The sequence below is a fragment of the Oncorhynchus nerka genome, linkage group LG23 (assembly GCF_034236695.1).
Source record: "Oncorhynchus nerka isolate Pitt River linkage group LG23, Oner_Uvic_2.0, whole genome shotgun sequence".
In the NCBI taxonomy this organism is placed as follows: Eukaryota; Metazoa; Chordata; class Actinopteri; order Salmoniformes; family Salmonidae; genus Oncorhynchus; species Oncorhynchus nerka.
In genome coordinates this window covers 54,498,430-54,515,679 of record NC_088418.1, presented here as the reverse complement: position 1 = coordinate 54,515,679, position 17,250 = coordinate 54,498,430, and the positions used below count along the sequence as shown (strand labels likewise).

The following is a 17,250-nucleotide window of genomic DNA, read 5'->3' as shown; positions in this document are numbered from 1 at the left end:
TAAAGCTATACTTCCTCATTCACACTGAATGTACTTCCTGTGGATGACTCCATATTCCAAAACAATACTTCAGTACCTCATACAGACACACACACACAACGGTGACATACTTGGTAGAGAAAGCACAAGCCAGTATTGGGGACAGAGCATCACAGCAACGCAGAGCACGGGACTGTGTTACAGTAGCAGCAGTACAACAGTGCAACTACGGAATGATGTGCATCAAATGGGCTGTTTATCAGGAAGTTGACTTATTTGGATCGCACGTAGACTATTTTGACTTAAATGCGTTGTTTGTGTGTGTCGTCGAGGGAACAGTTGAGAAATCCCATTGAAAGAAGAAAAACAAGAACGGTGGACACACAACAACAAACACGCGTGTTGGAAGGAGAGAAAAGAGGGGCATGACACCAGTGCATGGTTACCCACCTGGGGGTGGAGGTGAGACCTCGAGGGATATCTCAGGTGTGGGCATTGGCACCTCACTACTGTCTGGGGCAACACTCTCTGAGTATGTGACAAATATAGCAGGGATGGAAGAGCTGCATTTAATAGCGCAAAGCCTCCACATCTATCCTTTAACATACTCACTCTCACACCAATGGGCAGACTTACTCACTGTATGCTCAACCTCACTTGCCATTTTCCATTCAGTCACACACAGAATGGGACACATACAGTAAATCCACTGTATTCGTTTGTATATACGCATGCACAATATCAAGTGGGATATTTTCTGAATGTAGATGTATTTTTACAGCCATTTGCCTGGAATCAGATTCATTGTTTTGGTGCTTGACCATGAGGGAATTTATTTACATTTGATTTTAAATTGAACCTTTATTTAACTAGGTAAGTCAGTTAAGAACAAATTCTTATTTACAATGAAGGCCTACCGGGAAACAGTGGGTTAACTGCCTTGTTCATGGGCAGAACAAAATATGTTTACCTTGTCAGCTTGGGGATTCAATCCAGCAACCCTTGGGTTACTGGCCCAACACTCTAACCACTAGGCTACCTGCCGCCCCAAAGTTGACGGATGAAATATATTACAGGGTTCAGATGTGTCCTTCACTTACTGTATGACAGGTTTATTCAGAATTCATCTTTATGTAAATTGCAATATTTATGGCACAATTACGATTGAATACTTTCATAGAAGTACATAAAATGAAATCAGTGCCCGGCCAGGGATACATTTGGCCTAAACCTGTGTGTGAGCAGAGCTATTCCCTCCACTGTACGAAGCCACAGGTCCAAGACACTGCTCCCAAGGTCAAAGCCTGGTGTCGGCAGGCGGCCAATAACATGCCGGGGGGGCAGGAGCGTCAGCTGAATCAACAGGCCTGGATCAGCCGGTCTGCTAGGGGGAATGTGTAGATTCTGACCACTCGGTCGTCACCACTGACCACTGAGCCACAGTAGTACAACAGTTATATTGCCAAGGACATGTAGACCCTTCACATTTACACTTTTACAGTGTTTAAACCAGCGACCGTGTTTCCACATTCACACTGAAGTCGAAGGTGGAATGGTCACATTACATGCAGCCTCAGTAGTACCTTAATGTGCCTTCACATGTTGCACAAACATGGTTTCCACCATCCAATAGAGCAAAACTGCCAACATAATATGGGATACATTCTCTCCTGCCTGACATAACCAAAGTATCCCATAATAATTCTCTCATACCAACTTCTCTGATCAAAGCCAGTGCTGTGTGAGGTGAAAGAACATTGTTGGGCATCACCATTACTGACCTTTCTCACCATTGGACATCTCATCTGCAAAACAGAGACAAAAGAGAACAATTCAAAAGGGGGCATTTTTGATCTAGTCCATTTGTTGCGCGCCAAAGCGACTATCAAAATGTTGATACTGTAAGTGGACAAATCAGAGTAGCATGTGACCGTTTTTCTGAAAGTATTGAGAAGGTCCGATATATACCTGTGTCATGACGTTGGCCTCTTTGGGAAGAGCAAGCCCACCCCCCTCTCCCTGCCTCCTTCAACTAGGCTGTTGTGGTCAGAGGTCGTAAATTCCTGAGAAGACCCTGCCACATGGCCACATAGTAGAGAGAGGGTAAACTTTCTTAGAGGACAAATGAAATCCTTCCACCTCACAGAACTTGAGGTATGAACACATTTCATGTTCCGGAGAAAGTATAAAAGATCGGTGAAGAATCCAGCTACGAACTGGTCCGTTTGTCACAACCTTGGGAAGCTCATGGGAGACGGTGTGGCCACATTACCATAACGCTGTTTATATAATAGCCTCAGATATGAGATTTACATCTAATTGTTGTATCAGATGAATGAGTGAGTATGATACTGTTTGTATAAATTGTGTAATGTGATTGTGGACTGTTTAATGAAGAATAAAAATACAATTCCCTTTTGATTTGAACTAAATCAGAGGACCGCCCCTGAGCCCAGTTAGGGTCAGGCCTCCTGGGACAGCCCCTTTTCTGCCATTCCGAATAAAACCCAACTTTGAGAAATTATCAGCAGACCGAGCTTACCTCAATTACGAGATGGCTAAAGGTTGCAGACCATGTTTTTCTCCATTAGGAGGGGAACAAAGGTTGTAGACCATTGCTGATTTTTTTAACCATACCACGTGGTTAAACTCTTAGACTATCGATACCGACAGAATAAGAACAAGTCTTTGATATTGATTACTAGGCTGCAGCTAGGAATTTGGCATCTTTGAATGCGAAGAACGACAACCACCGAAACAACCTTTCTATAACGAATGTCACTCTGAACAATCCCCTCTAACCACAACCGAGAGAGAGAGGGAGAGACGGACAATTCTACAAAATAAATGAACTTTTCACCAGCGATCAAGACAACACACTGAGCGTAAATATACATATTGATTGCAATTGTTCCCAAATGAGTGAGCGTTCATGTGTAAAGGATTAGCATTTCAATTGTTATAATTATCACTCTGTTGTGACTTCTTAGTCGACCCCCACTTCCCCTTTTTGTCTAACAAGCCGCCATGCCGGTTTAGCCCACTAGGGCGCATTTTCCGATCATTACATTTACCTTGTTTGTTTGTCTGTTTATGCATTTCTGTGAATTACTTAGTTTGTAATAAATAAATGATTTAAGACAATTGATGTATGGGTGACTCATAGTGAAGACTGGGTTTGTGCAGATAACCAACAATTTACGACGTTTGGAATGAGACTAACGTGAGGTAAAGTAAATAATTCATTAATTTGAAGACTAATCGATCAGATAAAATATCTGAAAAGTTATTTTAGGAAATGATAACTTTGTAATCTGAATATTTTTCCTTGGTGCCCCGACTTCCTAGTTAATTAGTTACGTGATTAATCAGTTGATTTCGTAATAACTAATTACAGAGAATCTTTGATAAAAACTACAAGTCTTCAGTTAATGAGAGTAAAGACATGACACCTGCTACACAGTTTAATGTATAGTATCATGACTAGGATGCTACTGCTATAAGCCTATGTATATTGTCCCCAGTGAGCCACATCATCCCTGTGGTGCACAGCACCTTGTGTCTGGACACTATATAGTAGTAACTGATTATAAAGGTACCAATTGACACACGTTGTTTGAACTCTGCACTGTCTGGACTGATCAAACCCACACAGCGGGTCATGGCACCTATTTGGACACTACAATCTTAACCTATTAATGGACCTAAAGCTAGGCCTCAGTGGATCAAAGTCTCTATACATCCCTTGGTACGCCCTAGCCTATCGGGTTTAAACATTTTCCTTGTATGTTATTAATGGGCTAGTGAAACAGAGTCACGTGTGTTCCCGTCTAGTTCTTACCAGAAGGTTAGATAGAAAATATCCACTCTTGCACAACACAGTGGTTCTTCCTCTTTCCTCTTCCTATTGAAAGTTAATGCAAGTTTCACAAAGTCCCATTCTAATGTCGTGTGTCAATATGCAAACTGGAGGAAAGGGAATTCCACCCAATCGTCACATTAGCCTGGTAGACTGAGGATGGATTACATAGTAACAGGCAAACACAGACATGGAGACTCCAGGAGACAGTGACAGATAGAGGCTACAAGAAGAACACATTCACCAAGAGTGATATCAAGCCCACAGGGACTTTGGCATCAAAAATAACAGATTTCTACTTTGAGCCTGATAACCACGCTTATACCACTCACATTTGCATACAGTACAAGAAAACACAGACTTTTTGTGTGTGTGGGGGGGGGGTACTTGCGTCACACAAAGTAGATAGGATGGTTCAAATCGTGGAGTCTTAGTAATTGACAAAAGGAACTATGAGAGTGGCTGTGTCTGAATACCCGAATGTTGTGTCCGCAACAACATGTTCCCATCTATTTCCTATGCGTCACTGGCACATTCATGTACTGTAAATGTGAAGATATACATATTAAGTGCAAGTATTCCAGAGAAATATACTGCAATTGGCATAATACATTTTACAGGCTTTTACATGTAGCTATCCTTTTCCATATTTTTCAAGAGTTAAAAGTTCCAGGTGCATGGAAACAATTCAATAAGTTGAAAGAAAAGAGAAACCCGCACACTGCTCTCACTAGTATCACGGTTGTTTATGATGAAAAAAGAAACCGGCACAATGCTCTCACTAGTTTCACTGTTGTTTATGATGAAAAAAGAAACCCGCACACTGCTCTCGCTAATAGCACTTTTTTTTATTGAAGCTTACGTGTCGGCCTCTCGGCCTTCGTCAAAGGTTTTTGCTCTATTAAACTAAATAAACCATCTTTAGTATAATAATTGATTACATTTCAATAGCGCTTTTCATAATCTCAAAGTGCTTACAAAGTAAAACACAAAAAAGCAATACATCATGAGTTGCCTAGCTACAGTTGGCTAGGTCAACCAATACATCATCATGAGTAGCCTAGCTATAGTTGGCTAGGTCAACCAATACATCATCATGAGTAGCCTAGCTATAGTTGGCTAGGTCAACCAATACATCATCATGAGTAGCCTAGCTATAGTTGGCTAGGTCAACCAATACATCATCATGAGTAGCCTAGCTACAGTTGGCTAGGTCAACCAATACATCCTCATGAGTAGCCTAGCTATAGTTGGCTAGGTCAACTAATACATACATCATCATGAGTAGCCTAGCTATAGTTGGCTAGGTCAACTAATACATACATCATCATGAGTAGCCTAGCTATAGTTGGCTAGGTCAACCAATACATCCTCATGAGTAGCCTAGCTATAGTTGGCTAGGTCAACCAATACATCATCATGAGTAGCCTAGCTATAGTTGGCTAGGTCAACCAATACATCATCATGAGTAGCCTAGCTATAGTTGGCTAGGTCAACCAATACATCATCATGAGTAGCCTAGCTACAGTTGGCTAGGTCAACCAATACATCCTCATGAGTAGCCTAGCTATAGTTGGCTAGGTCAACTAATACATACATCATCATGAGTAGCCTAGCTATAGTTGGCTAGGTCAACCAATACATCCTCATGAGTAGCCTAGCTACAGTTGGCTAGGTCAACCAATACATCATCATGAGTGGCCTAGCTATAGTTGGCTAGGTCAACCAATACATCCTCATGAGTAGCCTAGCTATAGTTGGCTAGGTCAACTAATACATACATCATCATGAGTAGCCTAGCTATAGTTGGCTCGGTCAACCAATAGAGGCCAAGTGCATGCATCCTTCAAAGATGGAGGGAAAGTTCATGACTTGATCAGAGGAAGGAGGTCAGGGACATGGTTGATGAATATAGTCTGGTAACGATCTTGTTGTGGGCTGCTCTGGGAGTCGGGTAGCTACTGAAAGGCTCCTTCACAATGTATAGCACCCACTTGTGTGATGCCTCAGTCGCTCTGTGTGCCAGAAATCTCACCACACACAGTTCCCGAGTAGTAGCCAGTCGTCCTTATTAGGAGCCATCTGCCTCAGCACTGCATTCCTCTACTGCGTCTCTCATTACTTTCAAGCTTCAGGTGACTCTTCCATTAATACATGCATAGGCCTACGGTACACTAAAAGTTTACTCCAAATACATTGTTCCAAATGCTAACTTTTTAGCTAACGTAAGCCCAAAACAACAACACGGAAAAGTCACTGGGTGGGTCTACAGACGATCCTTTCTAGTTCATGTGAAGACGTAACTGACGATGCATTCAAGACAGCGGGTTTCTGGAAGGAAATGCTGTAGGAACGCTCAACCGGTGTCGCTCATTCAGCCGACAGAAACTTTCAACCGGTTTTCCCCATTAAGCAGCGAGTCGGAGTCAGAGGCCGAGTCTTCTCTGGTCTTTACTCCTCCCGTTATGGGGTCTGAGATGCCGAAGCTTTCCACCATTAGCTCTGACAAATTGAAAACTCTAGTCATTGGCGACTCCATTAACCGCAGTATTAGACTTAAAACGAATCATCCAGCGATCATACACTGTTTACCAGGGGGCAGGGCTACCGACATTAAGGCTAATCTGAAGATGGTGCACGCTAAAGCTAAAACTGGCGAGTGTAGAGAGTATAGAGATATTGTTATCCACGTCGGCACCAACGATGTTAGGATGAAACAATCAGAGATCACCAAGCGCAACATAGCTTCTGCGTGTAAATCAGCTAGAAAGATGTGTAGGCATCGAGTAATTGTCTCTGGCCCCCTCCCAGTTAGGGGGAGTGATGAGCTCTACAGCAGAGTCTCACAACTCAATCGCTGGTTGAAAACTGTTTACTGCCCCTCCCAAAAGATAGAATTTGTAGATAATTGGCCCTCTTTCTGGGACTCACCCACAAACAGGACCAAGCCTGACCTGCTGAGGAGTGACGGACTCCATCCTAGCTGGAGGGGTGCTCGCATCTTATCTACCAACATAGACAGGACTCTAAACTCCTCTAGCTCTACAATGAAATAGGGTGCAGGCCAGGCAGCAGGCTGTTAGCCAGCCTGCCAGCATAGTGGAGTCTGCCACTAGCACAGTCAGTGTAGTCAGCTCAGCTATCACCATTGAGACCGTGTCTGTGCCTCGACCTAGGTTGGGCAAAACTAAACATGGCGGTGTTCGCCTTAGCAATCTCACTAGGATAAAGACCACCTCCATTCCTGTCATTACTGAAAGAGATCATGATACCTCACATCTCAAAATAGGGCTACTTAATGTTAGATCCCTTACTTCAAAGGCAATTATAGTCAATGAACTAATCACTGATCATAATCTTGATGTGATTGGCCTGACTGAAACATGGCTTAAGCCTGATGAATTTACTGTTTTAAATGAGGCCTCACCTTCTGGCTACACTAGTGACCATATCCCCCGTGCATCCCGCAAAGGCGGAGGTGTTGCTAACATTTACGATAGCAAATTTCAATTTACAAAAAAAAAAATGACGTTTCCGTCTTTTGAGCTTCTAGTCATGAAATCTATGCAGCCTACTCAATCACTTTTTATAGCTACTGTTTACAGGCCTCCTGGGCCATATACAGCGTTTCTCACTGAGTTCCCTGAATTCCTATCGGACCTTGTAGTCATAGCAGATAATATTCTAATCTTTGGTGACTTTAATATTCACATGGAAAAGTCCACAGACCCACTCCAAAAGGCTTTCGGAGCCATCATCGACTCAGTGGGTTTTGTCCAACATGTCTCTGGACCCACTCACTGTCACAGTCATACGCTGGACCTAGTTTTGTCCCATGGAATAAATGTTGTGGGTCTTAATGTTTTTCCTCATAATCCTGGACTATCGGACCACCATTTTATTACGTTTGCAATTGCAACAAATAATCTTCTCAGACCCCAACCAAGGAACATCAAAAGTCGTGCTATAAATTCATAGACAACACAAAGATTCCTTGATGTCCTTCCAGATTCCCTCTGTCTACCCAAGGACGCCAGAGGACAAAAATCAGTTAACCACCTAACTGAGGAACTCAATTTAACCTTGCGCAATACCCTAGATGCAGTTGCACCCCTAAAAACTAAAAACATTTCTCATAAGAAACTAGCTCCCTGGTACACAGAAAATACCCGGGCTCTGAAGCAAGCTTCCAGAAAATTGGAACGGAAATGGCGCCACACCAAACTGGAAGTCTTCCGACTAGCTTGGAAAGACAGTACCGTGCAGTACCGAAGAGCCCTTACTGCTGCTCGATCATCCTATTTTACTAACTTAATTGAGGAAAATAAGAACAATCCGAAATTCCTTTTTGATACTGTCGCAAAGCTAACTAAAAAGCAGCATTCCCCAAGAGAGGATGACTTTCACTTTAGCAGTGATAAATTCATGAACTTCTTTGAGGAAAAGATTATGATTATTAGAAAGCAAATTACGGACTCCTCTTTAAATCTGCGTATTCCTTCAAAGCTCAGTTGTCCTGAGTCTGCACAACTCTGCCAGGACCTAGGCTCAAGAGAGACACTCAAGTGTTTTAGTACTATATCTCTTGACACAATGATGAAAATAATCATGGCCTCTAAACCTTCAAGCTGCATACTGGACCCTATTCCAACTAAACTACTGAAAGAGCTGCTTCCTGTGCTTGGCCCTCCTATGTTGAACATAATAAACGGCTCTCTATCCACCGGATGTGTACCAAACTCACTAAAAGTGGCAGTAATAAAGCCTCTCTTGAAAAAGCCAAACCTTGACCCAGAAAATATAAAAAACTATCGGCCTATATCGAATCTTCCATTCCTCTCAAAATTTTTAGAAAAGGCTGTTGCGCAGCAACTCACTGCCTTCCTGAAGACAAACAATGTATACGAAATGCTTCAGTCTGGTTTTAGACCCCATCATAGCACTGAGACGGCACTTGTGAAGGTGGTAAATAACATTTTAATGGCATCGGACCGAGGCTCTGCATCTGTCCTCATGCTCCTAGACCTTAGTGCTGCTTTTGATACCATCGATCACCACATTCTTTTGGAGAGATTGGAAACCCAAATTGGTCTACACGGACAAGTTCTGGCCTGGTTTAGATCTTATCTGTCGGAAAGATTATCAGTTTGTCTCTGTGAATGGTTTGTCCTCTGACAAATCAACTGTAAATTTCGGTGTTCCTCAAAGCTCCGTTTTAGTACCACTATTGTTTTCACTATATATTTTACCTCTTGGGGATGTTATTCGAAAACATAATGTTAACTTTCACTGCTATGCGGATGACACACAGCTGTACATTTCAATTAAACATGGTGAAGCCCCAAAATTGCCCTTGCTAGAAGCATGTGTTTCAGACATAAGGAAGTGGATGGCTGCAAACTTTCTACTTTTAAACTCGGACAAAACAGAGATGCTTGTTCTAGGTCCCAAGAAACAAAGAGATCTTCTGTTGAATCTGACAATTAATCTTAATGGTTGTACAGTCGTCTCAAATAAAACTGTGAAGGACCTCGGCGTTACTCTGGACCCTGATCTCTCTTTTGAAGAACATATCAAGACCATTTCAAGGACAGCTTTTTTCCATCTACGTAACATTGCAAAAATCAGAAACTTTCTGGCCAAAAATGATGCAGAAAAATTAATCCATGCTTTTGTCACTTCTAGGTTAGACTACTGCAATGCTCTACTTTCCGGCTACCCGGATAAAGCACTAAATAAACTTCAGTTAGTGCTAAATACGGCTGCTAGAATCCTGACTAGAACCAAAAAATTTGATCATATTACTCCAGTGCTAGCCTCTCTACACTGGCTTCCTGTCAAAGCAAGGGCTGAATTCAAGGTTTTACTGCTAACCTACAAAGCATTACATGGCTTGCTCCTACCGATCTCTCTGATTTGGTCCTGCCGTACATACCTACACGTACGCTACGGTCACAAGACGCAGGCCTCCTAATTGTCCCTAGAATTTCTAAGCAAACAGCTGGAGGCAGGGCTTTCTCCTATAGAGCTCCATTTTTATGGAGCGGTCTGCCTACCCATGTCAGAGACGCAAACTCGGTCTCAACCTTTAAGTCTTTACTGAAGACTCATCTCTTCAGTGGGTCATATGATTGAGTGTAGTCTGGCCCAGGAGTGGGAAGGTGAACGGAAAGGCTCTGGAGCAACGAACCGCCCTTGCTGTCTCTGCCTGGCCGGTTCCCCTCTTTCCACTGGGATTCTCTGCCTCTAACCCTATTACAGGGGCTGAGTCACTGGCTTACTGGGGCTCTCTCATGCCGTCCCTGGAAGGGGTGCGTCACCTGAGTGGGTTCATTCACTGATGTGGTCATCCTGTCTGGGTTGGCGCCCCCCCTTGGGTTGTGCCATGGCGGAGATCTTTGTGGGCTATACTCAGCCTTGTCTCAGGATGGTAAGTTGGTGGTTGAAGATATCCCTCTAGTGGTGTGTGGGCTGCACTTTGGCAAAGTGGGTGGGGTTATATCCTTCCTGTTTGGCCCTGTCCGGGGGTGTCCTCGGATGGGGCCACAGTGTCTCCTGACCCCTCCTGTCTCAGCCTACAGTATTTATGCTGCAGTAGTTTATGTGTCGGGGGGCTAGGGTCAATTTGTTATATCTGGAGTACTTCTCCTGTCCTATTTGGTGTCCTGTGTGAATCTAAGTGTGCGTTCTCTAATTCTCTCCTTCTCTCTTTCTTTCTCTCTCTCGGAGGACCTGAGCCCTAGGACCATGCCCCAGGACTACCTGACATGACTCCTTGCTGTCCCCAGTCCACCTGGCCGTGCTGCTGCTCCAGTTTCAACTGTTCTGCCTTATTATTATTCGACCATGCTGGTCATTTATGAACATTTGAACATCTTGGCCATGTTCTGTTATAATCTCCACCCGGCACAGCCAGAAGAGGACTGGCCACCCCACATAGCCTGGTTCCTCTCTAGGTTTCTTCCTAGGTTTTGGCCTTTCTATGGAGTTTTTCCTAGCCACCGTGCTTCTACACCTGCATTGCTTGCTGTTTGGGGTTTTAGGCTGGGTTTCTGTACAGCACTTTGAGATATCAGCTGATGTACAAAGGGCTATATAAATAAATTTGATTTGATTTGAAAAAACCTGCTACGATTGGGAAAAATATGCAACTCGGAATTACAAGTCAGAAATTCTGGCATCAACTTTGAGCTCCGACTTCTTTGATCTGAAGATCACCGATGTTCCGATTTTTCCCAGTCAGAGCTTATTTAGTTTCCGTATTCCCAGTTGTCTTGAACGGACCAAAAGTAGTACATTTCGGCCATGGCATAGTGCATACTGTTTACCAAACAGTGCGTGCTAAAGAGTGTGTGGTACAATTAGTACACAGTATGCAGTTTAAACAAGTAGTAGGCAAGCCAGATATCGGACATGGCCACTGACTGACTAAGGGAAGGAGAGGAAAAAGAGGGGGTGTAGGGGGATTTTTGGAAGGTGATGACAGTGTACTTGCACAGATCTGTTGCTAGCCTGTCCATTTCCACAGAGAGTGGCACTCATCGATGAGCACTGGGCCTGGCACAACAGCCTGTGAATTCCGCAGGGATACCAGCCTTGCCACCCTGCCCTGTGGCAGGCACGACGGGTCCTTTGTTAATGATCCGGAGGAATACTTTACATTACTGTGCCATTCCTGTCCAAAGTCCTAGGACCATTGAAGCATCTCTCTCTCTCTCTCTCTCTCTCTCTCTCTCTCTCTAAGACAGTCTGCCATTCCCCATTGTGACTTCTCTGTCCTCTCCCCTCTCTCTTCACATCTATTGCCTTTGCCAATTTCCTCTCTTTATAATATACAGTAACTCCCATCCATATCTCATTCTTAAATCCCTGTATGCCTAATTACAGTAACACTGTACATACTGTAATCCAAAGTCCATACACTATTAGAACCATAATGTCCAGCCAATCTTTCGTGATTCCCATCAGACACTCCAGTTCAAATTTAGACATTGTCACACCTCACCAAAAACTTGATGTTGGTTCATCACATCAGAATCCTATAGGGTCTCACAAACACACGCATCAATGTGCACTACAGGGAGGCATTCTTTGTCTCCTCGCGGAGATCATGACCGCAGAGAAAGGTTTTGTTTCACCTCAGTGAACTCCCCAGTGCAGCTGACCACGCTGCAGGTATCTTCAGCTGTCACCCCTGTTGCTGTGCAGACAGATGGGCTCATGGTGACCCCAACGAGAGCCAAGCTGCCGTCTCTTCTTAATATAGACCCCCAGAACTTTTGAATGCACACCTTTTATCAACACCCCTTCTTTGTGACTATTGTGTGTCAGTCGGACCGGCGGTCCCACATAAGGGAAAGTGTCTGTTCGTTGCAGAATGACACTCTTGATTCCTAGGAGCGCTGAGAATGAGTGTTGCTAGAAGTGAAGAGGCCACAGAAAGGAACTGCTGACGACCTCAGTGTAGATGTGGGGCTGTGGGGTTGTGGTTTGAAGATTAACAGCCGACAGGGTCTCCCTGTGTTGTTTACCTAAAGGCTTGATTTATGTGGAGTGGAATTCAGAAAACGAAGACCATGCTGTCTGAGGTAACGGAGCAGGGAGAGTGATGGGGGCTGAGCGGTTGTAAATATACAGAGGTGAGGATGTGGGCTTTCTTCCCACTGAAACCCAAGACTGTTGCTGAGAGCAGGCAGTGTAGTGGATGATGCTGGTCTTTTGACTTTGGGTGGGAGTGGGAGTGGCCTGAGTGAATCATCATCTAAAATGATGGTGTGACAATGGCGGGTGTTGAGTGGGGGAGTGAGAGCGTAATAGAGAGAGAGTGAGAGACAGCGAGCGAGAGAGGATTATAAGTCCGCTCATTATGAACTATTTCAGGGACCAAGGAATCCAGGTCCCAGGAGCTCCAAGGGTCACTCAGCAAGCCAGCCAGCCAGTCAGTCCGTCATCTCTCATCCTGCTTTTTAAAGACTTGGGTCTGCAGTCTAAACCAACACCACATCCAGCAGCCTCTTCCTATTCAGCTGTTCAGAGTAATTTATAACAATACTTTTTTTCACAGTCGTTTATCTAGTCTTCTGCAACAGAGCAGCTATTTATGGAAGGCGGTTGCGGTGGACTGGCATACAACTGCCTCCCCTTCCCCTGTGTGTTTGTCTCAGACGGGATGATGAATGTTTATTATAGTGGATAAATGTTCTGCAGGCATCTCTCCTGTACTAATAAAACCCACTTTATAGTAAAGTGTGTGTTATACGTGTACAACAGGAAGCTGTCCAACAGTCTCATGGTACCTCACCCCAAAGAGACGTTGTAGATGTTAAACTTCTCCTAGCTCACCTAGCCTCTGCTAAACCACATTGAGATGTTGACATTTATCGAGAGCCCTATCAAAGCAACACAGGCAAACAATAAACTGGTACTGAAATCTGATTGAGGCCAGTAAAGTGAATGGTATGTTTTTGTTCTCACAGCTGACTGTTTAAAGATGCCAAAAGATGGATTGGACCGGTTGCTGCATAACTGGTCTAGTCCTCAAATTTATTGCCACCATATTTATTGAATAACTTCCATGAACGCAATCTTGCAAAGCCCTCTCATTCCAGCCTATAAGCCCCATTGTCCTGCAGGGGAGAGAATACACAGGTAGAGTGGCTTGGATGTATGTGTGGAGAGAAGAGAGTCTGAGAGAGTCTGATGCGCGAATACTGCTGCAGATAAAGCTACAGTCCACCAGAAGGTAAACGGTTTATAATAAAACGTTTTATTCCCTCCGTTGTGGTGGTGTCCAAGCGATGAATATGCTGTTCTGTTCCTGTACATGGGCATATCTTACTAAAGTTCCCAAAGACCTGAACTAATGGAGAAGAAGTACTAGCATAGCAGAATTACAGAAAAGACGGACACCGAGTGATTAGGTCTATGCAGACAAGCAGCGATATGCTATTGAGGGCTCTGCCATAGAGAGGAGGAGTGAGATGAATATGGAGTTGAATATGGGGGATGGGTTTGGGATCTTGTTTGGCTTCTGCTGCACAATAACATGTCATCCACCCTGCCATCTATTCATCAGTCATCAGCAAGATCGAGGACAGAATGTATCCATCATCCGGAAGGCATCTTCATTCCAATACGATCCTAAGAGTCCATCCAGATTGCATCACCCTTCAGGGGTCTTTTTTGCTGGTGTCCAGCTCAGCACAGCGCCAAGCACCAGGGACCATCAACATTCTCCCAACAGGGCTCATCACGTCTCCCTCCAGTGGGCTCCTAATCACCATGAGACCACTGTCCATCATGCCAACAGCAGCAACAACAACAGTTTTTTTATAAACCTCCTGAATCTCCATCTCAACAAATGAGGTTGAAACATCCGAGCATAAATACAATACTGGTGTCGCCAAAGACACTTTCTCAATTACCGTGAGCAAACTCCTGGGAACTCTCAAAGTAGAGTTTGGAGAACCTATTTTTGTCTAGTGCTAAATAGCTCGCCAATAAGGCCAACAAACGAATAAAACAAACACCTAAATAAACCATGAAAAATCTATATTTTGCCCTTATTTACACAAGAAAAAGGAATTAAGGGTTAATGGAACTTTTCCTCATAGTATATGCCAGTAGAGAAAATCAACCAGTAACTACAACATGGATGTAAAAGAACATGTGCATTACAATTATCAGTCCCAGTTATCAGTTGTTGTTAATACGTTAAACAAGCAGGATCCTAGGTGCAGCGTTGCTTCAGGACAGCTTGTACAGTACAGTTTGCTGAAAACCTTTCTGTACACTCAGTGACAAGAACAGGAGCACTCCTACCTTTCTTTGTGGGCTCTGGCATCTTGAGCCGGGTCCCAAGAAAAGCATCAACGAATGAAAAGCTGCAGGTAGGTAGGTGCCTTCAGACCAGCGTGATTGTACGGGAGGCCAGGTGGGACGTGGGAGCCCTCAGTCCAGAGGGAGAGAGATAAAGATGGGCAACCACCAGGGAAATTCTCTGGGACCCTCAGACCAGAGTGATGGGAAGAGATGAGGAGGGCACAGTGTGGGACAGTATGGGAATCTCAATTGGGGAGAGGTGGCACAGTGACACATCTAGAAGAGTCGGGCTTCCTGTCTTTATATAGCAGGGCAGCAGGCCCCTCCTCTCTCTAGCTGACAGTACAGCTCCATCCTGCCCCCAGCATCACTGTCCTCACTGGCCTCTATGCCAGCTCTATAGGCTACTCTCCCAGGGATTCGGTGTGGTGCTGGGTGGGGAGACTCTGGCAGAGGTGTGGTTCTTATTCTAAAGGCTCTAATTCCTCGTCCAAACAGTGGTGGATCCAAATGATTGGTTTCTAATGATTTCCTGAAGGTTGTCAGATGAAAGGATGCTGAGGTTAGCACTATGACATACATAACTGGCCAGCCGCCAGTATACTTTGAATTTCACACTGGCCCCTCAGGGCTGGCAACAAATGTCTTGCTGTACAGGTGTGATGTAATCTGATAGGGGTACATACGCTACTATCCTGGAACTCTAAAATACCATGTCAAAACCAGAACAGATAACACACTGTTTGTGAAATAGATACACTTTTAGGAGTAATACATGTATGCACGTTCAAAAAACAGAAATGGGACAGAACATTTCAACTGTGGCTTAATTCATTATTGTAATATATAGAAGGCAGACAGAGGCTCTTGGACCATTCGTTGCCTATACAGTATCAAAATAAACAGCACATTGGGAATACAACATTTTGTGTCACCATTGCCCAAGCTATCAACCCTGAATGAGGTGGACATTGTGTGTGTGTGGCAAAAAAACAGTAGGTTTGCCAAAATTCTGGAAGTTTCAATACATTCCCTGGTTTTCCCAGAATCCAGGTTGGAGGATTCCCAGAGACAGGCCGTAATCTGGAACCCTCCAACCAGGATTTCTGGAAAACCGGGGAATTTATTGAACTTCTAGGAATTTTGCAACCCTACGCATCAGTCAGGGTTCTGGAATGCAAACAGTAGGGAACAAAATAAGGCAATGAGGGGGGAGACTGGTCAGTTAGGAACCGTGGTAAATAGGGCATAAAAGCCAGTGAGACATTTCGGGCGTGAGATTAATCTGATAGTTCCTGATGATTCAGTCACATTCGTTAGGCCTATACCAAGAGCTATTTGAGTGACTTTGTGGGTTCGCTGCATATAAAAAGATTGAGAAGACAAGCTTATATAGACTTTATGCCAAGTGTCAGATCTGTGTAGTCCTCGAGGGATGCTGTCCAAGTAAGTAGGCCTGCCTGGGCCAATAAATACTGGAGAGCTGCCTGGGCGGTGGTTATATGGCCTATAGATAGAAAGCTGTCATGAACCTTGACATTTGACATATCCGACATGGAAAGAGGGTTTGATAGAGAATTTTGAGATTGGTGCGGTTGCTAGGAGGCTAATTAACCTTTTAGCACGTCGGGTGAGTGATAAATCAGGCAGTGGTCTCTAGAGAGGCTGTGACGATTCGGTCAACAAGGCTTAAAGCTGTTGGGACTTAAAAGGAGAGGTCATCTTTGAGCTTTTATAAAACACACAATGAGGGCTTCTTATTGTGGGCAGTCCCAGGCTCCTGCTGAGACTTAACATAACATAACCAGCCAACACCAGGATCCCATTTCCCCAACACTTCATTTGTTTGTTATCATTCACTGTATCAACAACATACCAAGGTGTGACCAATATCAGCATAGTGCTGCCCCTGTCCATTGAACACAAAAGACCACAGAAGACTGTTGACTGTATCTGAAACAACATCTCTGTCTGCAGCCTTTCAGGCTATCCTATTGAAATGGGACAGTAAAACCCTTCATAAAGAAACCCTGCAACTAATTTGTTGAATCTCTGCATATGTCCTGCACACCTACTACGCACATTGTCTCCTAATAATGTGAAAGACTTGAATGATTCACACCAGACAGATTTCATGAAGAAAAAAATGTGTCCTTACTTAGGCCTAGTGTTAGGTGACTGCCTTCACCTAACAAGTATGTGGCCTTTCTTGGTAACAGACACACACAGGCTCTGTACCCCATTTATAACTCAGAGTGGGCTCCAGTGGTAAATGCAAGGCTTAGGGCAGTATCATGTGGGTCTGCTACAAAGAGAACACAAAACCATTTGGAATTGCTTGGTCTGGGCAGGAGTTGGCATCACAGGGGAGATTTAGCCATGAGGTCACCCTTGAGAGCTGATAGGGACAACCAGGGGTAAACAGCGCCCCACAGTGGAACTACACTGACCCTTGCTGGTCACACAAGGGCATAACAGCTCTTACCATTCTACCCATAAACACATGATGAAACTAACACCAACACATACACATGACATGCTCCCAGGCATGTACACATGCAGACCAATAGTATGTAGACATACTCTAGTCA

At 44.1% G+C, this 17,250-nt stretch overlaps 1 protein-coding gene across 19 annotated transcripts in view; it reads right to left on the bottom strand.

Annotated features, from left to right (window-relative positions):
* LOC115106127 (myosin-binding protein C, slow-type-like) overlaps positions 1-14,946 on the bottom strand; it is a 42,934-nt gene extending 27,988 nt beyond the window's left edge. For 15 of the 19 annotated variants that reach the window (XM_065008276.1, XM_065008278.1, XM_065008275.1 and 12 more), the window contains exons 1-3: positions 14,660-14,946; positions 1,761-1,784; positions 430-507 (exon numbers count right to left, since the gene is read on the bottom strand). In XM_065008276.1, the coding sequence (XP_064864348.1) occupies positions 430-507; positions 1,761-1,784; positions 14,660-14,681 (124 nt within the window). In that variant the 5' untranslated portion in view covers positions 14,682-14,946. The remainder of the gene's footprint in view (positions 1-429; positions 508-1,760; positions 1,785-14,659) is intronic. The other 4 variants (XM_065008287.1, XM_065008291.1, XM_065008292.1 and 1 more) reach the window with 2 other exon arrangements.
* Positions 14,947-17,250: the final 2,304 nt, after the last annotated feature.